Below are 24,811 nucleotides of genomic sequence, written 5' to 3' on the forward strand. Positions count from 1 at the left end.
TAGTGATTCTTTTTAGGAATCATGTGAATAAATTCAAACGAATTAATAGTTTGACTTCCCACACATAATTCCATTCAATCTCTTTTCCTTTAATAAATCAACTCAGTTACTTTATCTTTTCTCAAGAAATACTCACATGCATTCTTTGTGAAAAATAACATGACTTCTTAAATATTTTGTGCATGAAATTGATATCTTTTAACACAATCGCCTTTCCTTCTATGCATACAAACACACAATCTTTTCTGAAAACAAACATGGGTTCTTTTATATATGCACATGTTTTATAAGCAAGTTTCCAAGAAAATACTCTTGGTTCTTATCGTTTAATGCACAAGAATTCATACATTTTTCTTTCCAAAGAATTAGCACAAATAATCTTTCAAGAACTTATTATTTTTATTTCATGCAAATGTATATATTTTCTTTTCTAAGGACTTATTCTTTTGATGCATGTAAGTACATGTTTTATACAAAAAACAAAATATAATAATTATGTCTGCAAACACATATTCCTTATCCAAAAGAATATTATGAATTCTTTTTTTACCTTTCAACACACAAAGACTATTTTATCCAATAAATCAAACATAATATTTTTGTCTGCAAAACACATTTTCCTTATCCAAGAGAATATTATGAATTCTTTTTTTATCTTTCAACACACAAATATTATATGCATAAAAATTAGCAAGGATTACTTATCTTTTTAACACTTGGAATCTCTTAACCCAAGGAGCTCCCAATGCAGCTTTGTATGTTGAACCAATGACCTCAACCACATTTCTCTAGCTAATGGTGGCCAAGTAGAAGACGAGTGGTCTGCACTAAGTTCATCATAGGATCATGATTTTACGCTATTAGGGCCTAAATCTACCTCAGACTGAAGGAAGGCATGTCTAGGGTAACATCAAACCACGCTTAACCTGGTAGCTAGCCCTACCAGGTCGGGAGAGGGTTCTCTCCTTGTCAATCTCAGGAAAATATATCAAATGAGGCTTGAGATGACTAATGTAAAGACTAATTTTAGGCTAGGTATATGCTCAGAGGAGTTTGATTGAGTTTTATGTAGGTTTGTTGGATCAAAAGTGAAAGGTAGTTTTGGGTCTGAGGAATGAACTTAGTCTTGCAGAGATTTCTGTGGGGCGAGGTAGGCAAATGTTTTAGTCCTTTGAAATAAGTGAAATCGAGAGTCTTTAGACTGGTGAGGAGTTGGAGAGGGCATGAAAGTATCAGGAATCCTCTTCAAACAGTGGAAAACATGAAAAGCTAAACAAACCCTAAGGTAGAGCATTGCAACATCAACGATTTCCACCTTTATACTTGATTCATTTAGTTAAGTTGAACAAAGAGAGATAATGGCACATATAAACACATGATAACTTGAATTACATAAGGAAAAACAATAATAAATCACCTTGCCACAAGAATCCCACAAAATGCTGCAAACCTTGGTCTATTTCCTTGCCAAACTGCAGAGATGAATGTACAATGATGCTCAAAGCTTTCACAAGAGTCCAACCTTTGAAAATGACTGAAAAAACACATGATATAGACCTCCAAACCACCTGTGCTATCCATCAGGGGTCAAATCCATGAGAAGAGGGGTGGTTTCAACCATTTCTAAACTAGGAACACAAAAATAGGCAGTGGAACAGCTTGCCTCTAGAACCTAGGAAACTGATTCATTCAACTCCAAACCACCTACAACTGATGTATCTACCTTATCAAGTCAATTTTCATCATTTTTACATCATATTACATCAATTTACATCATGTCAGCTCATGAATTTGACCATAAGAGAGAAGAAATCAAACTAGAAGAAAACTAGGTGAAAAACGGAGTTTTTAGGCAAAATTGGCACTTTTTCATCCTGTGCGTAGCGCTTTTTCCCAGCTGCATTTGGAGGCCTTCCCCTTCACAATTTCTAAATTCGGTGCCCATTTTCCCCTCCAAAAATCAGTTCTCCCAACACTGCTTCTTGTGTGGCCAAAAAGTGCCAGAGAGGGCATTTTTGAGGTGTTTTTGACCCTTTTAGTGACCCAAAACTTGTCAAATATTTCTATTAATTTATGGGTATTCATAATTTTCCATGAGGAATCCAAAAATGCAAACTTTTCCTCCAGAAGAGGTCCCTAGAAAAAGCGAGCGCCAGGTGGCGCTACGCACCTGTCAGAAAAACCTATTTTTTCCTTCAAAAATTCAAAATTGTCAAAAAGTTTGCCAAATTTCTTGAAATTTGGCATGAGTGATCTGCATCAAGTACTATGCTAGGCCAAGGAAGCTTTAGCCAAGATCTTGAGTTTATATTGGTCTTTCTTGCTCCTCAAAGTCTTCTTCAACTTGGCCTTTAGGCACCTTATTCTAGCTTTGCAAATTTTGTTTCGTGCCAAATAATGATAAGCCATGTGCCGCAACATCTTTTTCTCCTTGTTGGCCTTTTCAAGCAGCTTCTCCAAGTGCATATTTGTCCTCTCTAGCCAAGATTCCTGGTCAGCATCAATCTCTTGCTCAAGGGGTGTCAACTTGACTTTCTTTCTTTTTGTTGCTTGCTTGTTTTATCTTATGGTTTGCAGCTCCATGATTGTCTGCTTATCCTCCAACTGCTTGTTCCTTTGCTCAAGGTAATTGATGATCCACTTAGCCCTTTCAAGGTTAAGAGCTAAGGCATGAATGTCAGATTCTTGTTCTTTGATGATCTCCTTGAGTCTCGAGCTTTGGGGGCCCAAATCAGCATCATCATCCTGAATCAAAATGAAATCTCTCTCCTGACTTTCAGAAGGCCCTTCCTCATGCAATGGTTGCTTCCCTTTGTCTTGTACCTGCTTTGCTGAAGAAGAAGGCAAAGCCCCTTTCACCCCGGGTGAAGATAGCATTTGCCTATGATCTGATGAAGGAAACGAGACCCCTTCCACCCCAGGTGGAGATAGTACTCGTTTTGCAGTTGCAAATAGCCTCCTTGTCCCCTTTTCATAAGTAACATATACTGGCACCCCTGTAGCTTGAGCTGTAGCTTGAGTCTCATGCACCTCTAGTTGATTTGAAGGCCCTCCTTCCTCTTGAAAAACTGATGGGGTCACTTGAGGGCTTTTGAAAACCTCATGTGAAATGAAAGTGTCCCATGAAACATTCAACAAACTCAATTGATGCAAAACAACAATCTTGATCAAGGAAAAATGATAAATGTTGTTGAATTGTTGATGAAGAGGTTTCCTTTGCACCAATGTAGCCATTTTCTCAATGTTTCTGCATATGAAATAGGGGAGGTTCGTCATCCTCACTTTAGTGAAATGCATCAATAATCTAATATGGTAGGTGTACAAGCGAGAAAATCTCCCTTCACAGCTGAATTATTTGATAATGAGCTTCATGAGTGGAGCATAAGTGTCGTGTAAGTATCTGAAAGGAAAGACCCTACTGATCTGCTTCTGATAACTAGCCTTGATATAAGGCTCATAATGTTCTTTGCTCACATGTTTTCCTTTGTTCCACTGTTTACCTACATTTGGTATCCCTATTGCTTCAGCTATAGTTTCAGGTTTTAAAGTGAAGGAAACACTTTCTAAGTTCACCTGGCCATTGTGAAGATGAAGGACAAATAATTTGGCAAGTTCATGGTGGTATTTCACCCTCTCCACCATCTCACAAAACTGGTAGCAAGACTGATGTTTGAAACATGTTACTACAAGGGGGCAGGCCAATAACTCTGTAAGTGTGGTGGGCTCCTCCCGGATGTGTTTTCCTCCCTTATGTGGTCTTCTCAGTGCATGAATCTCTTGGGAGGAATCACTCACTATTTCCTCATCCCTTTCATAAGTTGAATCTGTTTCCATGTTTGCCACTGTATGGTGCAAAATGATGAGTATGAAGAGATTTTATGTCAAGAGTAGGTGACTGTTGTTTTCTTCTTTGGATTTGATGAATAGGACTGATGAGTGGGAGGTTTTGATGCTGACTGTATGGTTATTAGGGAGTGATGGGGTTTGGGAATATAGATTAGGGTTTGGGGAATAGTGGGAATAAGTGTTAGAGTTTTATGGTTTTGGGGATAGGGGGGTGGGATGATTGTAAGTGAGAGAGGGAAAGGGAAATGAAATTTAGAAAATGTGGTGAAGAGGGAATGTGAAAATGATGCAGGAGAGCAAAACAGCAACAATGACAACTTTCAAAACCCTAGACAGTTTTTTGCAATATGACTGTGCAACAAACTAGGGTTTGAATTTTCACCTATTAAAACACCATCAAAGATGATCAAATCTCTTGTAATGGAAAAATGGGAGGTTCCACTTACTTGAGGAATGATGATTGCAAGATTTTGGAGTTTGGCAAAGTCGTTTGGGTGAAATTTAGGCTTGGAGGACTGGTGCGTCGCGCCTAACACCCAGGTGTGTTGTGCCTAACAGGTGCGCCACGCCTAACAGGTGTGCTGCACCCGTTGAAGTTTCAATGCAAATTCTGCGCCCAGTGCGCAGCGCCGAGCGCGTGCACCGCGCCACTACCCAGGTGTGTCGCGCCCAGAGAAATTCCAGAACTTTGCTGCAAATTGCCTTTCTTCGCCTCAAATCGTGATTTCCACTTGTTCTCTCACTCTTTAGCACACAAATGATGTCTTTAACACAAGAAACACTTTATATACAAGTGACTTTAATTTTTTCATTTAAAAAACCCACTTTCTAAAGTTTGCTTTTTCACTTTGTTCTTTAAAACTCTGTTTTGTAGTTTGGCTCTCTTTTTTACCTTTGATGGACTAATGCTTTGAATTTCTTGTCTCTTTTGCAGGAGCTGGAGTGCAGGAGTTTGGCAAGGTGACCCAGGGCTGCATTTCCGAACTTATTACATATAGGAAAACTAAAATTACATACATAAAACATAAAAACTCTGTTTTTCCTCAAAACAAGGTTTTGAGGAAAAATTCAATTACTGAGTATATCATTATTGAAATTTTGATGCTGAGACCTTATTAGACCTCCTCATGCACCTGCTGACCATTATTGAGCTTTTCATGACTATGGTGACAAACCCTAGACCTAATGAGACTTGAAAACCCTAAAATGACTTCTGCAACTGAAATGAAATAAAAATGACACCAAATGACTTGTACATGTGCAAATAGGCCAGCAGATGAAAAGCATGAGGGAATTTTGACAAAGAACCACTACCATCAGATGATCCATGACCTAATGGAATGCAGTTGATCGGATGAGACACCTAAAATGCATGCAAAAAGAGAATTTGATCACTGATGGAGGGATGAAGGTACCGACACTAACATACGCGATGGCTCCAACCAAAACAAAAACCCAAGATAAAACAACAACCAAGGAAGCCATAGATCCTATATCGTTTCCAATGAGAAAAGGAAAATGGGTTACCTTCAGCTCTCAAGTATCAATCTCTTACATAGAAAAATAAATGTTGAACCCTTCCTCCATATTGAATATATTGAATCCGTTGATGTGATGACCCTAGGTTCACTATCAAATGAATCAAGTATTTTTCAAAAGTTGAAATCATTGGATGTAGAGACCACCTCAGGTAATATGGAGCTTTAACCGGGCTCTTGTAATCATCATTTCGTCTCAATCATTGGCAATACCAAAAACCTCCCCTCATCTACAACCCTTGGGAGATAAAGAACGTGGATGTTGCTTTCTAGTGGTTGCAACCGAATTAGCTACATTTGATTATAATTGCCATGCATATGTATAACACCATGAACATTATACTCTTTAAACAAATATGCATGAGTGCCATCATCAATGGGTAAACATTTGTTTTAAGAATTGATCCTTGACAAATAAAGAATAAAAGGATACTAAGAACCACTTACCACTAACTGATTCTATGTTGACGACTAAAACAAACCTTTTTTATTAACTCCGTAGTATTTTACATTATGAAATAATGACTACATTCTCGGAATAGGGATAAACCTTATTAATTAACATTTTCACTTTATAAACATGAGAGTTTTTACTTAGGTTTTTATGGGAGTTACAGTAGAGATATTACTTACTCCCCCCCTCAATGAGAACATCATCCTCAGTGTTCTTCTCTCATTGGAACTTTAACTTTTACAAATGATATAATAATCTAAACAACCTAGAAGGGGATCATTCTCATTCAAAATCAAGGATTTCATTTTCCAAGAAATATCGATGAGTAAAAACAATAACGTTTTATCAATAGTCATAAGTATTTATAGCTACAGAATATGCAAGTTATCTTTTCCATTACTCAACCATTATTCAAATTCATAAAACCAAAACAAAATCTCTATACCAACTTACTGTCACTTACCAATTACTCTCATGGTTAGTTTTATGCAAGCACTCTAGGAATGGTTGGATAACCCTTCAGTACTCCATGGAAAGCACCCTATAATCTATGATCAACACATCCAACATAATTACATTAGTCACAAAATTTTCAATCAAATGAAATACTTTTAATTATAAATCATTCATGCAATGTCAAGCGATATTTCAATCATTGTACTACCACAAGTCCTCAAAGAGCACCAACCCTCTAGTCATCAAAATGATAAATCATTGCACCACATGCACACTGTCTTCTGTCTTAGCTCCCGCTAAAGACATCCACCTAGTACTTATAAAAGTAATTAGAGAGCAACTAGCTCTCCAATCATTGAAATGATCAATATTACAACAAGAACAAATTGTCTTAGCCATTGTTAGAGACATTCATAAGATTGGTAATACAATAAAGGAACTACACTAACAATAATTCCTTACCGAGCATTAGGCTCCTTTTTTGTCAAGATGTACATAAAATATGTACACAATCATATAGAAAATCCATTTTCAACACAACACATAAATGATTAGTTAATGTATTCTACTCTGAGAACCATAATGGAAAAATAATGCTCCTCCCAACCAATGGGAACTAGTTTCCCTAACCAGATCAAGTTAATTTCACATACAAACAATTATTTGATAGAGACCATACGAGGTCCATTATGGAATTCCACTAATCAACAAACTCAAAAATTACAATGACCACAAAGGGTCCAATACATGATTCCTCTTGGCAACGCCCTGCCTATTCCTCTTACATCGTCTCGTCTATGAGGAATTTTGGGCCTCCTCCAACAGGCTCCAAATCAATAGAATTTGCTCAGGATTTTTCCCCTCTTCATCATATTAGCCAACTCTTTTCCCTTACTGAGATCATTTATCTATAGGGAGAGGAAATCTGATTAGGAAAGTGTCATCAACCCCTTCGGGCAGACAACTGCCATCAACCCCTTTGGGTAGACAACTGCCATCAACCCAAGGCCTCCTTGCCTTTCACAGTTGACCTAAACTGTCTAGAATGTAAAATTATCTTTGAGCACTCTTTCCCATAGTGATTTACATAACGAACCATATGTGCATTATCATTAACAAAAGAAACATTTATGTACACAATGAACCTATACTTAACCCTCTGCATGGTTCCACAAAATTTAGATTGACAAGAAACATAAATGACATACATGTGATATGCATTTTGGCTTTTCCAAATAACAAAATCATACATATCATAACATTATACTTTCTCATTTACGGTTGTAATTCACATTGTAATGTTTTACTTTCATAGTTTTTCTTGTTTCCATTAAGCTACCCCTGCTTAATCCCATCAACAACGTTAGTCATAAATAAGTATTCATTTTCACAATCATTTTAGTTCCACGCGTACAATACCATCATGCATAAAAGTATATGCCTATATTCATTAATGTGTAAATGGAATTCATTAATGTGTAAATGGAAATAACAGTTAGGTAACAATCCAAACATTTCCACTTCCCGCAGTGTATTGTTACCAATAGACCAACACATGAAGTAACTACCATAATCACTTGTTTACAACTTGAAATAATCTTTAATCAAAACTAATTCATGCATATAATTTTTATTAGTTAGTCAATTCTACCAACCATCTTAATGCAACCATGACAAGACTCAACCAATAAGTAGTTATTACAGTTAAGTCTCACTACTTGACTCATTGTTTATTTTTTAACATCTAAAGGGGTTCTTTTAATGTCCTTTATAAAACATTTTATCGTACTCTTCAAAGACATTCCCTATCTTCTACATTCATGCATTCACTCATTAAAAGTAGAGCATTGTAACTTTAGTCATGTTCATTAAATGTATCATTAATATTTTCATATTTGCAAAGGTTGGTAGTCAAATTTCACTTTTACTAGTGAGTGTTAAAGTCTATTGTTCATAGGTGTAATATAGGTTTTATTATTCTTTATCCTCATCGGGATTCAAATGTCATGAATAGAGTTTTACAGTAGACCTTATCACTTATTACTCTTCAATCCAGTTAAAAACATGCATCATGCATCTCAAGCCAAAAGTAGTCTAATGTGTATATCAATATGTAGATTTTTAGACTCATACCTGAATTGATGCTCACTAGTAGCATACCTCGATTTAATTTCTTCTTAATAATCCCAAAGGCGCCAGTGTTATAACCTTCATCTCTGATACCACTTGTAACATCCCCTTGTAACCTCACATGAAAATGTATGGAGTTGGAATTTTTTTACGCAAATTACCCACGAGTAATTATCTAAATCATTATTCCAGATCCTCATTAACCATTAGATAAAATGTTCGTCATTACATAGAGTAACTTTTAATGGAGGAATAGTAAGTCGCATAACTATTAACAACCATTGTTGTAGTATATTAACATAAATTGTATGATGAACCTTGCATCTATTTCATGATTCTCTTAGTCATATTAATTAATCACATACTTGACATTATAAACATCACACCATGCAAAGAATCACCATCATCATACCAACAAAATAATCCACCACATCATTGAACCTCGATATACCTTGGAAACCCCGTAGGGTGAAAACTAGCAAACATTTAATTTTATTATTAAACTTTCATGAGGGTGTTAACCCCTCACTCAATGGCTTATAAGGGAGTCCATCCCTTAACCATTGTTATAAATTCTTACGAAGAAATATCATTAAATAGAACATATCTAATTAAAATATATTACAATCATCATGATGTAATTTACCTACAAATCTTTAATCTTTATATCTTTGTGGCCTAGTTGTTTCATCAATGGACCATCCTGCAGCTCGCTCTCGTCTGGATGGACGATTAGTTATTTACATGCCACAATGTTAAACATAATATATCCTTTACACATGTCACCATCATTTCCTGCCATTATTTTCTTTAGCATATTTTGATATCATAATTAGATAAAACATTCATCAACCAATAATTAGTCTTTAAAAGAGATCCCTCAATGTCAATTCATGCGTATACATGAAATGTAAATAAAATATCGCAACATGATTCCTCTAACAATATTTCTCATACATTAATTATAAACATATAATTATTAAATCATGTCAAGTAAGTACCACATTACTATGATTCTTCCTGCACAAGCACACGTTATTTCCCAAAGGAAAATCACTCTAACCATCCATTTTCATTTAAAGGATACTAACATCTTAGATTTTATTTCCGTGCATATAATCAAATAAAAATTATTCAAATAAAGTTAGCCCCTCAGTGCATGTAACTAAGTAATCTTTCCAATGCAATAGATATTACTATTATTATTATGCATGCAAATGCATGCCCCATTCTAACTCAATAGATACCATTATCATGCATGCAAATTCATGCCCCTTTTTCAAAAGCATCCTTTCCATGATAGATCTATTTACAAGGTCTATTGTACATGGAATTACATGTTCTGTTCTAAAAGATAACTAACCTGCTAGTTATTATTTATTTTCAAAGAAACCAACATCGTAGATATACTTTTCATGGTTGCAAAGATTATATTTCTTTTCAAGAGATCAAATACAATATTTGTATTTTTCGTGCAAGCAAATAGCATGTTTCTTTTCAAGAAATATTAAACATAGTATTTATATTTTGTGCATGCAAATAATTTGTTTCCTCTTAAGAAATATCAAGCATAATAGTCTATTTTGGTGCATGCAAAGAACTTATTTCTTCTCAAGAAATATCAAGCATGGTAATTCTATTTTGTGCACATTTCTCATCAAGAAAATCTAATAAAATAAACACATATTCCTCTTAAGCGTCTAATGATTCTTTTTAGGAATCTAATGCATAGGAATAATTGAATAACTTCAAAGGAATTAATCACATAATTACATGCAATCTCTTGTCCTTTAATAAATCAACTCAGTTACTTTATCTTTTCTCAAGCAATACTCACATACATTGTTTATGAAAAATAAAATGTCTTCTTAAATCTTTTGTGCATCAAACTGATGTCTTTTAACACAATCACCTTTCCTTATATACATACAAACACATAATATTTTCTAAAAGCAAACATGGGTTCTTTTATATATGCACATGTTTTATAAGCAAGTTTCCAATAAAATACTCTTGGTTTTTATCATTCAATGCACACGAATTCATACATTTTTCTTTCCAAAAAATTAGCACAAATAATCTTTCAAGAACTTATTCTTTTTATTCTATGAAAATATATATATATTCTTTTCTAAGGACTTATTCATTTAGTGCATGTAAGTACATATTTTATCCAAAAAATATTCCTTATCCAAGAGAATTCATAATAATTCCTCAATATTTATATTTGAAATAAAGTGGGTGAGATATGTTTTTCTGACTAAGTATAGCTCTTGGATGCATGAATAGGTGCAATCGAAGATGAAGAAGGATGTAAGATTGCTTAAAACAATTGGATCCTTTTAACAGTTTAACCCTTGGATTCTTTTCCTTTGCTCCACAATTGCCAGCCCCATCTGGATGCTCTTCCGCCGAAAGTAAACGAATAACTTTCACTTTTGCAAATGAAGGATATTAGGGGAGAGATTCCTAATGTTGTGCAGGGACCAGTAATTGATATAGTACTGGTCCCACCAAACCACCATAAATTGAGACTTTTGAAACCAATATTTAAACAAAAATAAATAACATTAAGTATAAATAAGTATTAATTTATGTCCAAAATTTCCCCATACATTGACTGGGCCCACAACTGTCCATAAATAGTATCTTACTACTTAAGACTGCAAACCATATTGACCCAACTAGAAAACAGCTAAAACCATAAAGGCTTCCAAAATGGTCTATTCCAGAAGTACAAAGTAGCAGTCACTTCAACCCCCACTCATCAGAACTGAAGCTTTGTATCCCAAATAAATATTCCTACCTGCACATAATAAAAGGGAATGTATGTCAGCCATAACTGCTGTGTTGTTCAACAACTAAACACCCTATGTTCAATAAATGAAACCCAACCCAATAACATTTAAACCCATTTTGTTCAATAAATGACACCCAGACCCAATAACTGCAATAAATGACACCCAACTCACTCTATTTCTCATTAAAATAGATCAAAGCACATGGATCAACAAATAACCAATTCCCAACCATTAGATCACATCAAATTAAATCCAAACCACACATTCAAAATGAAGCCATTGCAATCCATGTGCATCCATGTCCACCAATTAAATTCAAGTGCCAAAAACTATAAAAGAAGTCCACCCACTGTTGAAGTTGCATCTTATGCTTTCAAACTATTCAACAAACTTGAAGACAACATCACAAAACAGTTGCCAATATATCCAGGTTAGTTATATCAATTACAACTCATTCTTATTACAGTTCTGTTTTCATTGTTTTCATTTATCAGATTTCTTACATGATCTATCTAGCCATAACTGCTAAAAGGATAGCTGGATGGTTTCACAAACAACCATTGAAACTCATTCTTCTTATAGTTCTGTTTTCATTGTTTTCATTTATCAAAGTTCTTACATGATCTATCTAGCCATAACTGCTAAAAGGATAGCTGGATGGTTTCACAAACAGCCATTGAATAAAAAGTAGGTTCTAAATACAGCTATTTAGAAAAGTTAAAACCATTCCTTAAAATAAAAAAAATGAATGCCTTCAACATACTTAATTTTTTCAGTTCAATTTTCTAAAACTTTTTATGACTGATAAGTCCATTCCAAGGCTGATCACAGCTGCAAGTTGTTCCCAACATAGAATTTATGCCCAGCCTTACTGTGATTATGACAGGCATAGCACTCTTCTGGAGCATATGACCATATTTTGTTTGAGTTTCCAAACTAATTACTATGCCTGGAATGGTGGCCATGGACTGCAATGGAGAAGTTGCAGTACTGAGACATTTTTGGCAATGCCAAACAGCAAAAAAATGGAAAATGATATTTGAAACAAAATATATGTGCACATTTCACTTGCTTATGCCTTAGCTAGTTCCTATCCTTACATTAACGAAGCAGTCATGGAAATGCATCCTTATAAGCCCAGCTTGCTATAAGGGAATTCTGAGCAAAAGCCTTGGAAACTGATTGCTGAATAATGCCTTCAACTACACTGCAACTTCTATCATAGAATCCTACTTGAAGCCCATTAGCAGATATCCATATAAAAGTTGCTAAACTGATGAACAGGCAGGCAATTGAGAGACTACGAAGTAATTTGCAATGAGAGACTACGAAGTAATGCAATTCGATTTCCTGTAACATACATGTTGATAATTTCCTGTAATAAAGCAGAAGTATTTTTGCCTTGTATGAAAGCATAATTTACAAATATTCTAATGTCTAAATGCATGCAATAATTTTACAGGTTGTTGCATCTATGGCAAAAGGAAGTTATGTTGCTCGTACAAGGAGAAGTGGCAGGAGAGTGACAAGGGGTGCGCAGCTGCGATGCACATCGTCTGATGAGGACAGGACAGCTGATGTCAATGCCAACAATGCACCAGGGAACATTGTTGAGGATGACCATGTGACAGCAGCTGATGTTAACACACCATCAGCCACAGAACCACCATCAACAACAGTCCAAGGAGCAAGCTCAACTAAAAAGATCAGTGCTATAAGAGGATGGACAAAAGAACAAATGTTAGTTGCAATTGACGACATAGAGTTTAATGGATACTCAGTTCGGGCATCTGCAAAAAAACATGGTATTCCTCCCTCATCAATACATTATTGGATAAATGGACTGACTCATACAAAACGTAGAGGGCCTCTTACAGTTATGACTAAGGAGGAGGAGGCCGAGGTGGTTGAGTGGTGTAAAGAGATGGCCCAATTGGGACATGGGCTAGAGTTGATACAACTCAAATCAACAGTTGCTCAAATCTGTCAAGGGAGGCCAAACCCATTCAAATATGGGTTTCCTGGTAAATCATGGTGGTTTGGGTTTAAAAAAAGGCATCCAGAACTTGTATTGTGTACTGCTGAGGGCCTTGATAGAGACAGAGCATTAAATTTGCGCCCTGCAGTTGTGCAAAAGTTCTATGACACACTTTCTAGTGCTTACGATAAACATTCTTATGGAGTAGACCATATATGGAACTGTGATGAAACAAGTTTACAGGCAGGGAGGAATTGTGGCATACGGGTAATTGCCAAGAGAGGGAGCCGAAATGTGCCAAATATTTTTCCTAAGAGCAGGGAGTGGATAACTATTTTATGTTGTGTCAATGCAATTGGTACTTCAATCCCAGGATTTTATCTATTCAAAGGTAAAAATCAACTTAAAGACTATATACAGAACTGTGAACTAGGTGCATGCATGGCTGCACATCCCCATGCATGGATGACTAAAGAACTGTTTCTAAGTTGGCTTTTTCACTTTGCTGCATCGGTACCAGGTGGCGTCTCGCCTAATAACAGACACCTATTGACATTAGATGGCCATGGGAGCCACATGGTTGTACAAACAATTGAGGTAGCAAACAATTTAGGCATTGACCTGTTGACATTGCTCGTTCATACCACTCACAAACTGCAACCCCTTGATGTTAGTGTGTTTGGCCCTTTCAAGAACTATTTCAGGTCGAAGCGCGTTGCATGGATGGCAAAGAATCCAGGGGTTGAGGTGAAAAGGTTCGAGCTAGTAGAGCTTGCAAGTAAAGCTTTTAAAAGGGATTTAACACCATCAAATATCAAGGCTGGCTTTAGGAGGACAGGAATCTGGCCACTGAACTATGATGCTCTTATGCATGATACTGGTTGTAGCCAAGCGTTTCATGTGGATGGTCAGGAAGAAGGGAATGCCCAAACAGGTGTTGAAGTGCAAGAAGTAGATGACCAAGATGATGTTGTTGTAGCTGGTAATATGATTTCCCTATCTCAAGGACACTTATATGCTAAAGATGATGAAATTGTATGTGAAACACAATATAACCATGAACAAATTCGCAGTAACATGGAGATCGTTCCACCAACTCAAGAACATGAAATTCCTGTTGCTGATATTGTTAATGACATTGTTGAACATGCAGTTGACAATGACCAATTGACATTGCCAAGCCAAGTAACCCCACCTTCATGGCTAGCAGAAGCAATGATCAATATGAATGCACATAGTGTCTCAGCAACCAATGAATAAAGCATGGACATGCCCTCACAACCAGCAGAATTGAACAGTGAAATTGTTCATTTTTTTGTGGACAATAGATCAATGGAAGAAGATGAAGGACATAATGAGGCATCAAATGAAGATAATGATATAGTTCAATCAGTTCCAACAGATACTGAAAGGGAAGTACCAAGCAATGACATGCAGGTGGGAGGGCTGGAGAAGACACTTGGCCGATTCCTAAAGCTACTAGTAGAGAGAGTATCAATGAAAAAAAAGCAAGGTGCACTGGGTAGTCTTCGTCTGGGCCGAAGCTCACAGTTACTCACCTCAGAGGACTATATAAACCTGTTAGTTGAGTCTGAAAAAAAAGAAATTTGAAATGCAAGAATTAAAACAGAAAAAGAAGGATCTAGTCAAGGAGAAGAAGGCAGCAAGGATTGTTGCAGCGCAACGTCGAGCAGATGAAAGGATTGAAAGAGATAAAGCAAGGCAAGTTAAGGACCAAAAAAAGCAAATGGCAAGACAGGAAAAGGAAAAATGAAAGGCACAACAAATGCTTGAAAAGGAACAAGGGATGATCAACGATACAAGAATAGCTTATGAAACCAGGATTATTTCAAACTCATTAGGCTCCATTGCAGATAATACACGATTATTCCAAGATCTCATAAACATTCAAGTGCCTCACTATAAAACTAAGGGTTTACCCTCTTTCCTTGTTCCTACCAGAGTTGGTTTCAATTCTCTGTATGCTCATTACACACCTCCACTTAATGCAGGGGTCAGTAGTGCAAATGTGAGGTATGGGAACTCAATACCTCCATGGTTGGAAGCTGCAAATTGGAATCAATCATATGGCAGCAATCAACCATTTCCTAATCAACCCTTGATTGGTAGGCCAACCTACCTGGCTCAAGAAGGTAACTCGAGGAGTTTTGGCACTCAAGATTCTCAGGGCCATAAAGAATAGGGGTGTCATATGTTTTTGGTTCTAACCACATTATGATGTGGATTTTGGATGGATTGTATCTTTTTCTTGTCACAGAAACATTTTGGCTTACAACCTAGGTTGTTTTATTTCATAATGTGTGCGACATTGTAGCCAAAATCCATTTTAGAAGGAACATCTATAGTCTATTAAATGAATCAGTCATGAGAACTGAGGTATATCTTATATACATTGTATAAAACAACTTTTCAATTTGACTAGCCTTTGTGACCAGTGCTCTTTTTATTAGCAAATCTATCTCTAATCTTATGTCTGTGACTTAAATCAGTTTATTGTAGTTTATATAATACAAAAAAATACAGAAAATATGAAAGTTTGAATGAAAATTATACGTGTACATCAATGTAAATCCAAGATTCCAAACCATTAGAGACAGTTGCTCAAGTTGAACTCTTTGCTTAACTGAATTTATATCCCAAGATGGACTCCTTAACTCATGTTGACCTAGACTAAAATATTCTCTGATGGTTTTATGTAAGAACATTCTGTAGTCATCTCTCTGGTTGATGTTCACAATATTCTAAAACGTGGCTATAGCTGTCCATAGCTTTCAAGTCTATTCCATAGAATCCATGTATGCTAAGCTCTGACACCAAATACTTGGAAGATATGTCAAATATATTCACAACCAATATTAATAATGCAAGTTGGTTGTTCCATCAGCAAAGATAGAGTATTTTGGCCTTATAGAAACATTAGGGATAACATGTAGCTCAATAGACAATTGAATCAAAACAACACCGTAAGATAATCAGTGGCAGGGTCATCAGGCTCTATCCAAAATTCCAAGTCTGGATAGGATATCTAGTCAGCTCATAGAAAAAGGATGAATTGGAGAAGAAACTTACTGAAATATAATTCAAATCAACAGCCAGTTTTAAGAAATTGGTGAGGTTTCGAGGAAAAGCCAGGACCATTATCTGGTAACTCAACCCAACAGAAGTAAAGATCCTTCAGGAAGCTCTTAACCAAAGGAAAGTTCTTCATATGCCAAAGCTTGAATAAACTGTGCTGGATTGACAAAGACAAATGCTCTTTCTTGGTTAAGGACTGTTACATCCAAGCATTGCTCAGGGGCTACCAGCGAAGAAAAAGATTCCTTCTGGACCAGATTTTGGAAAAAGGGGATTTGATCAGAGATAGCACATTTATTGGATTAGGTTGATTAGGCTGAGACTTTAAGAGGACAAAGTGATTTCCCAAGAAGATGGACAGGTTAAGGAGCCACAGGGAAAACATCTATTGGAGCTATGCAATCAAGGATAGCTGACAGGTCCCCAGGAGAACAATGGAAACCTCCTTGGAAGAAATCTACAGCCTGAACTTTGATGCAGCTACAAAAGGAAATCTAGAAAAGGTTGCCATTGAAGGGGTATAAGAGACAGTAATGTACAATGGGTGTAAGGAAAAAATAGTAAGGAGGGAATCCATCTTATCAATTGGCTAGCACTATCTATCCCCAAACACCTTGGAGGATGGGGATTTAAAAACCTATCATGGTTTGCAAAATCTTTATCTCTAAAAAACATGTGGAGAGCCCTGTTCGGTGGGGGTCTATGGAGTCAGATTATAAAAGGAAAGTATTTAAATCACAAGTCTATAGTGGACTAGATCAAAGGATATGCAAAAAATCTGGTCAAAGGAGGCTCCATTGTCTGGAAAGATCTCACTACATCTTTTCCCATTCTCTTTAACAAGCTTGCTTGGAAAGTTGGGGATGACAAACAAAGAGTCCTGGGTAAGGACCCTTTCATTGGAGAAGGTCGTGCCTACAAGTTTTCTCTAGAATTAATTAACTATGTTAATCCCAAAGGAATTGTCCATTTACATAATATCAAAACAAGTGGCTCCTCTTTGTCCTCCGGAAACTACTAGCTAACCTCATTAGAGTTGGGAATGGAAGGAATCCCAACAGAGGAATGGAAGAATTTTATATTAGAGATAAACCTAAATGGAATTAGAGTAAACAATTCTAAGGACCATCTGATTTGGAGCTGGGATACATCCTTTGGGGAGGTAAAAGCCTGATTGACATATGAAGCAATTCTATATTCAAAGGTGGAGCCAAATCACAGATGGTGGAACTATTGTATTTGGAAATGGCCCATCCTAGCCAAATTAAAATGCTTCACCTAGCTAGCCCTACACAATAATATATTAACCTAGGAGAATCTACAAAAAAGAGATTTTGTAGGTCCTAATAGTTGTAACCTGTGTAGACAACAACAAGAAACAGTGGATCATAGATTTACACAATGTTATGCTGCACAAGGAATCTGGACCACACTTTTACAGGATTTGGGCATCCACACAATTCAAAGATGGGCTTCTTTTGAGGAATCTCTTATTTTCGGGGTCATGAATTCTTGTCGCCTCAGTTCTCTTCCCATCTTTGTGGCATGGGGCATTTGTCTTCTAAGGAACGATATTATCTTAAAAAATGATATAGCCTATTTCCTTACTCAATCTTCAAAGGTCGTTGCACACTTCAGAGAACACAACTCTATGCAATCTAAATTTGCCCCTAGAAGACTCAATCTTCCTGTGATTCCTCTTGATGTTCTTGTCAGCAAGGGAACCTAAGTGGGGGAGGGGGACTGATCAAAATGCGAGAGAACAGATCTATCCACATTAGAATTAGTATTAGACCCGAGACAAATACCAAAGAAGAACTAATAACAACTTGGACTCTTTTGGTAGTTGCAAAGCATAAAAACATTAAAAATATTATAATCCTAGGTGACTCAAAATGTGTAATTGATTGTTTAAAAGGAGCAACACAATTAGAAGTTCTAAAATTGGTAGTCTGGAAACACAAAATTGGAGAAATAAGAGGATACTTACGACAGATCAAATTCCAATACATTTATAGGGATTTCAACAAATATGTTGACATATTATCAAAAATTGCACGTCACAGACCTTGGGCTTATTATAATTGAAGAACTGGAGGGCAGTCAGATCCAAGGTTCCCACCACATATCCTTAGAACACTTGGATTAACTCACAAAGACAATCACCCAACAATGTAAAAAAGCAGTTTCATCTTCCATTTTTTTCCAAGTCAAAGACAAACATTGAAGCATAACAAAATCACAGATTTTAGTTTTTACCCTCTGCTTATTCATCTTTTTCAAATTCCTTTTTGATGTAATATTCACTCTTAACTAAATCTGATTTTACAACAAATGTATTTTACATTTTACAGTGACAAGTTTAAGAAGAATAAACCAATATTTTTAAGTATGACTCTCTGACAAAAATAACTAATATAAATTCAAGCAAAATTCCGAATTGCCCTCATCTTAGAGAGAAAATATCAAACACAAACGAATATCAAGGAACAACTGTGAACCTAGGGAGGGGGACTGATCAAAATGCGAGAGAATAGATCTATCCACATTAGAATTAGTATTAGACCCGAGACAAATACCAAAGCAGAACTAATAACAACTTGGACTCTTTTGGTAGTTGCAAAGCATAAAAACATTAAAAATATTATGATCCTAGGTGACTCAAAATGTGTAATTCACTGGTTAAAAGGAGCAACACAATTAGAAGTTCTAAAACTGGTAGCCTGGAAACACAAAATTGGAGAAATAAGAGGATACTTACGAGAGATCAAATTCCAATACATTTATAGGGATTTCAACAAATATGTTGACATATTATCAAAAATTGCACGTCACGGACCTTGGGCTTATTATAATTGAAGAACTGGAGGGCAGTCAGATCCAAGGTTCCTACCACATATCCTTAGAACACTTGGATTAACTCACAAAGACAATCACCCAACAATGTAAAAAAGCAGTTTCATCTTCCATTTTTTTCCAAGTCAAAGACAAACGCTGAAGCATAACAAAATCGCAGATTTTAGTTTTTACCCTCTGCTTATTCATCTTTTTCAAATTCCTTTCTGATGTAATATTCACTCTTAACTAAATCTGATTTTACAACAAATGTATTTTACATTTTACAGTGACAAGTTTAAGAGGGTTTCGAGGGTTTGTTTGGGGTCATTGTTGTGATGTTCCATTTTCCCTTTGTCTTTTTGCTCGGGGCCGGTTGTTGGGCGAAGCCCTCCGCCGAAGAAACTGGATGTTCCAAGTGAAACCTAATGACTAAGCCATTTTGGAGGATGATTCAAGAAAAATACTTGACTATGGAGCATAATTTTAGAGCTATGTACACAGACAATGCTCTAATATCAATTCTTCTTTCTAAGGCTCTTCACCCTAGAGGCTTTTGTTTATGGAATTTGACAATAAAAGAACAAAACTTGTTTGCAGAAAATGCCTTCTGGGTCAGTGGCAATGACAAAATAGCAAGATTTTTGGATAATCAGTGGCGATGGATTAGGGTTTGCTGGTTCAAATCCCTGGAAGCTCAATAAGCACGATAACAGCGAATAAGCACAATAACAGCGAAAATTTCACAAATACCAGCATGAAAAGCCACAAACAACATCAAAATATCCACAAAAAAGGGATGAAAGATCCCTGTAACCCTAAACCCTCAAAACCTGCCATAGAAAGTTTACAAAAATTCCAAATAGGGTTGTTTGTGTTGAAAAACACAGAGAAATCGCTGGTAGGATTAAAATCCTACCGGATAGAGGCCATGGATGGTCGCCGACCTTCTCCGGAGCTCGCCACACCTTCGCTAGACCTTCTCCACACCTGCAACGAGAAGAAATAAGCCATTAGACAACAACAACAAAAAAAAAAAAAAAAAACACCAAAAAAACCAACACAGAACAACAAAACCTGCAATTACCTCTTAAAAAAAACCTTCGACCTCGAACTCGGTAAAACTGCAACCGGCTCCTCCCCAAACAACAAAAACTGCGAATAAGACCACCACCAAAGAAACCCTAAACAACTGGCGGTCCAGAACGACCAACAAATCCAGGTGGAAAACCACAAGAAAGCCAGAAACCCTGTTCCAACCATAAACCCTAAACCTCGAACAATGGCGGACATCAACACCTGCATACCAGACGAAGCGCACAGGTTCTGGGGCCGTCCCGCGCCATCTTCGGCGGAGGGCTTCACCCAACAACCGGCCTCGAGCAGAAAGACAAAGGGAAAATGGAACATCGCAGCAATGACCCCAAACAAACCCTAGAAACGATGCGGAAAGGATAGTTAAGTACATGACACGATGCCCACCACGTGAACCTCCACGACAAACAAGTGTCATACGATCTTCACGAGGGTTCACATAGCGACACGCGACGTGGTAGGGAGGGCGCACACATAATAGCGTCCCTCCCCTATGTAACTTGACTTTATGACGCGAATCAATATTGCTCCAAGGAAAGCGAAGCCACTTAAATTAACTACTTCATTGGAGTCAATATTGCTCGGCAGACTAGGACATTACAATATATTAAACAAATATAATAATATATCTTCGGTCATACTTTTCAGATCATACTCGTCTTGGTAGACTAGGAGATTACAATATATTAAACAAATATAATAATATTTATTGAGGAGAGGGCAAATTGTACCATGTGCGTATAGAAAAATGGTCTGGATTTCGAAATTGACTATTAATAAGAAGCCTTTCTAAGCCTGAGAAATTGTCTAGATTTTGAGAAATTGTCTGAATAGTCATAAGTGATCAAAATTCTAAGCTTCTCTTTCTGGTACGGTGCTCAGAATTGTGTTGTTCCTTTGGAGGATGGATTATGGTACGATGCTCAACATTGTGTTGTTCCTTTCGTTCACATCTGGCACGGATCTGGCTCGTCTCCCTGAATCACTGGCAAAGGCTCCATCTCGCTTATTATCCGAAACCCATAACAAATCGGTAATACCAAATTTGATAGTGGTTGCACAGGTGGCGGCAGTGTCGCTGATTTTGGGGACGTGCTGGTGGTACTGTCAGAAAGCTCGGCCGCGGACGCGTATAGACGAAGAATCGAACCCTGCATCGTGGGTCACATATCGTGTGAGAGATCTGATTGTGGCCACTAAGAATTTCTCAGATTCAAATCTAGTTGGCGAGGGCGGCTTTGGACGTGTGTACCGTGCCAATTTGGGAGGAAAAAGAATCGGCGCCGTCAAAAGACTACTGAAAGTTGATTCCACGCTCTTCGGCGAAGAGTTATCTATCCTTCTAAGGCTGCCACGTCATCCAAATCTCGTGAATCTACTAGGAATATGCTCAGACCCAGGTATGTTATTATTCCGTACATCTGAGAGACATGTGTGCTACTTCAAACTAAAAGCTTATAAATGCCTGCTAGTGGTAGTTTAGAATGCCCTAGTTTAACTACATTGTTTTTTTTGCCATTAAAATCATGAATATTTTGATAAATTTTAGAAATGGATTTTTGTAAAGGTAGATTAAAGTTGTTAAATTCAAGATTTTGAGTATTCTAAACGTTTTTGATGGTGCTGAATTTATTATCATTTTCAAAAACACGATTTAAACACTGCTTCTGTAAGATTTGTTGAATTTCTTTTGCAAATTCCTACCAAAAATCTCTCCTTAACAGTCGAGCCTGCGTAATGGTCGAGCACCCTAAAAGGTCCTCTCCTTAACAGTCGAGCCTGCTTACGCATCCTTATCAGTCGAGCTCCATATCATTTTCAAAAACACGATTTAAACACTGCTTCTGCAAGATTTGTTGAATTTCTTTTGCAAATTCCTACCAAAAATCTCTCCTTAACAGTCGAGCCTGCTTACGCATCCTTATGGTCGAGCACCCTAAAAGGTCCTCTCCTTAACAGTCGAGCCTGGTTACGCATCCTTATCAATGGAGCTCCATTAGCTAAAGAAAGACGATAACTAAAGTGCTTATCTCCTTCTCATTTTCACCACCTGAAACTGCAAGCTCAGGCCCTCCCCCTAAGGAAAGAAGAGAGATAAATTTTAAAACTCTTCTGAACCCTCATTTAAAGATATTTGTTTAGGAAGAATCACATTTAAATGATTGCAAATAACAAAAAAGATATGAGAGAGTTCTCATTTTCTTATTGTTATTTAAATCGAAAAGTTCATTTATCTATTTTTTTTACTTTACCTTTTGAATTAATTTGTTATTTTTAATATTAAATTTTTATTTATATATTTTATTATTTAATTAAGCGATTATTATTATTTTATCAAAACAAAATTTTATGTAACGAAATAAAATTGGTAGACAAAATTTCTTTCTTTATCATTTTTTAATTATTTAATATAATTTTATTATTATTTAAATTAAAAGGAAAAATTATAATTTTTTTATTTGATTTTTTAAATCGATTTTTCTTCTTTGTTAATTATTTAATTTTATTATTCAATTTTAAATTCTTAAATTTTTTATTTGATTTTTTTAAATTAATTTTTCTTTTAAAAACTATTTTTTTTGTTGGTTTAAGATTAATATTCTATACATAATTTTATTTAGAAATAAATGTGGAAATCTTAATTCTATTATATAAGAAAGTTGTTCAAGAAAATTTTAAGTGTTTTCAACCCATATAGAAATATCATCTTTTCTTGGACTAATAATTCTTGACAAAATCTCATCTCTATTCCTATCCCATATTCTATATTCTTGATTTGCATCACTTGGGCCCTAGGCAAAGACCAATCTTGTCAAGCATCACTTGGGCCCTTAAGCAAAGGCCAATCTTGATAGGCATCACTTGGGTCCTTATGCATCATTCTCTTCTCCTTTATCATGTGTGCACTGATTTCCTACCTCAGAGAATTCAGTCTCGTATCATTCACCCTCCTAACATCATAATTACTCAGATACAATCTAGTCCCAGACACATTCCACAGATAGACCATGACAGTTCTTCAATTTGGCCAAAGTTTATGAGTCCCACAAACCTCTTCTTATTTCTTGCAACATCTCTACTACTGCCTGTAAACATGAGTTAATTCAATATGTTTATCAAAACACTCATTCCAACAATCTACTTCAAAGACTAGAAAAAACTTGTCTGGATTCTGAAGCGTCACCAATGGAAGTTAGAAAAAATCCCCTGTCACCACAAGCCGCAACCCACCCCACACCCCTTTCCCCTTCCATGGCTGCCACAATTTATTGGCAACATAATTCAACAAAGTTATTTATATATCAAAACATATTTAAGCTATTTATAACTCAAAATTTGGTGATGGTAAGTACTGAATTATTTTTTAAGTTTTTATAGTCTATTTATTTGATTTTATAATTTATTTATTATACATCTTATAATTTAAATTAAAGAAATATAATTTGTAAATATAGTGAATCTCACTGAAACATATTTAAACTTAAACCAAATATAGTGAATCTATGTTTGATTTTGTGTCTATCCTTTTATATGTAAAAGAATTGGAATAGCTACTCTATAAATTGAAACATTTAAGCTATTTATAACTCAAAAATTGGTGGTAAGGGAGGGAAATCATTTTTAGTTTTCATAGCTAGTTTATTTTAGTTTACAACTTTTATATATATATATATATATATAGTTTTGGATATTTTAATGGTCTTTTTATTAAAACATATTTAAAATAGTGTACTCAATTTTGTGTTTATTTTTTTTTATAGTGTACTCAACTTTGTGTTTATTTTTTTAGATTTAAAAAGAGGTTATTTAGATTATATGACTAGTATGACTTGTGAAATAGACTAAAATAACATAAATATAGGATGTAACACAAATATTTACTTAAGAGACCTATTTAAGAAAACCAACATTTAATGAAGGATTGTTCCTTTTGTTTTCTTATATTATGGAGATCATAATAGAAATTACAAAGTTTTCCAATCTTATTATGAAGCTATGACGCATTATGGTCTTATAAATTCATCTACAATATGCTTATGTCTCTTTTCTCTTTTAGTAGCTTTTCCACACTCTACTCATACCATGGAACAATCATATCGAGTGAAACTGTGAACAATTTTCCCTCCTACTAGCTTTTTGATAGTATAATTAGGGTTAGGTTGGGGTTTTAAAACCCTCTTAGAAACTTCACGGTCATTTTGGGTTATATTCTTTGCATGATTTCTTCCATGTGTTGTAAGTTGCGTCATTGTTGATATTTTTTGACACATAGTTTTCACCTTTAGCAATTTTGTGGTGCATTGTGGTTTATCCCATGGTTTTGTAGTTTTAATTAAGGAACTACAACTATATTCTAATACATTTAACCTTTAGCAATTTTGTGGCGCATTGTGGTTTAGCCCATGGTTTTGTAGTTCTAATTAAGGAACTACAACTATATTCTAATCCAGGGTAAATGGATTGGTTGAGAGAGAGAGAGTATACATTGAAAAAATCTTTATGGTTTTCTTGGTTTGGGTTTTCGGGGGTAAAATCTCTATGTTATTGTGTGCTTGTTATGGTTAAAACCTATATTTGTTTC

General features: G+C 35.9%; 1 protein-coding gene and 1 long non-coding RNA gene across 2 annotated transcripts in view; one reads left to right on the forward strand and one right to left on the reverse strand.

Moving 5' to 3' along the window:
* Positions 1-10,710: 10,710 nt before the first annotated feature.
* The window catches only part of LOC149161050 (uncharacterized), a 67,893-nt gene continuing 53,792 nt past the window's right edge, over positions 10,711-24,811 (reverse strand). Inside the window, exon 6 of the long non-coding RNA XR_016261829.1 lies at positions 10,711-11,230. This is a non-coding gene — a long non-coding RNA (uncharacterized LOC149161050). The remainder of the gene's footprint in view (positions 11,231-24,811) is intronic.
* The window catches only part of LOC149161051 (putative LRR receptor-like serine/threonine-protein kinase At1g53420), a 126,576-nt gene continuing 122,848 nt past the window's right edge, over positions 21,084-24,811 (forward strand). Inside the window, exon 1 of the mRNA XM_089436872.1 lies at positions 21,084-21,629. Coding sequence (XP_089292998.1) covers positions 21,134-21,629 — 496 coding nt within the window. The 5' untranslated portion in view covers positions 21,084-21,133. The remainder of the gene's footprint in view (positions 21,630-24,811) is intronic.

The sequence above is a fragment of the Pinus tabuliformis genome, chromosome 5_2 (genome assembly GCF_031772625.1).
Source record: "Pinus tabuliformis cultivar Carrire ecotype Pingquan chromosome 5_2, CPIR1, whole genome shotgun sequence".
Lineage (NCBI taxonomy): Eukaryota > Viridiplantae > Streptophyta > Pinopsida > Pinales > Pinaceae > Pinus > Pinus tabuliformis.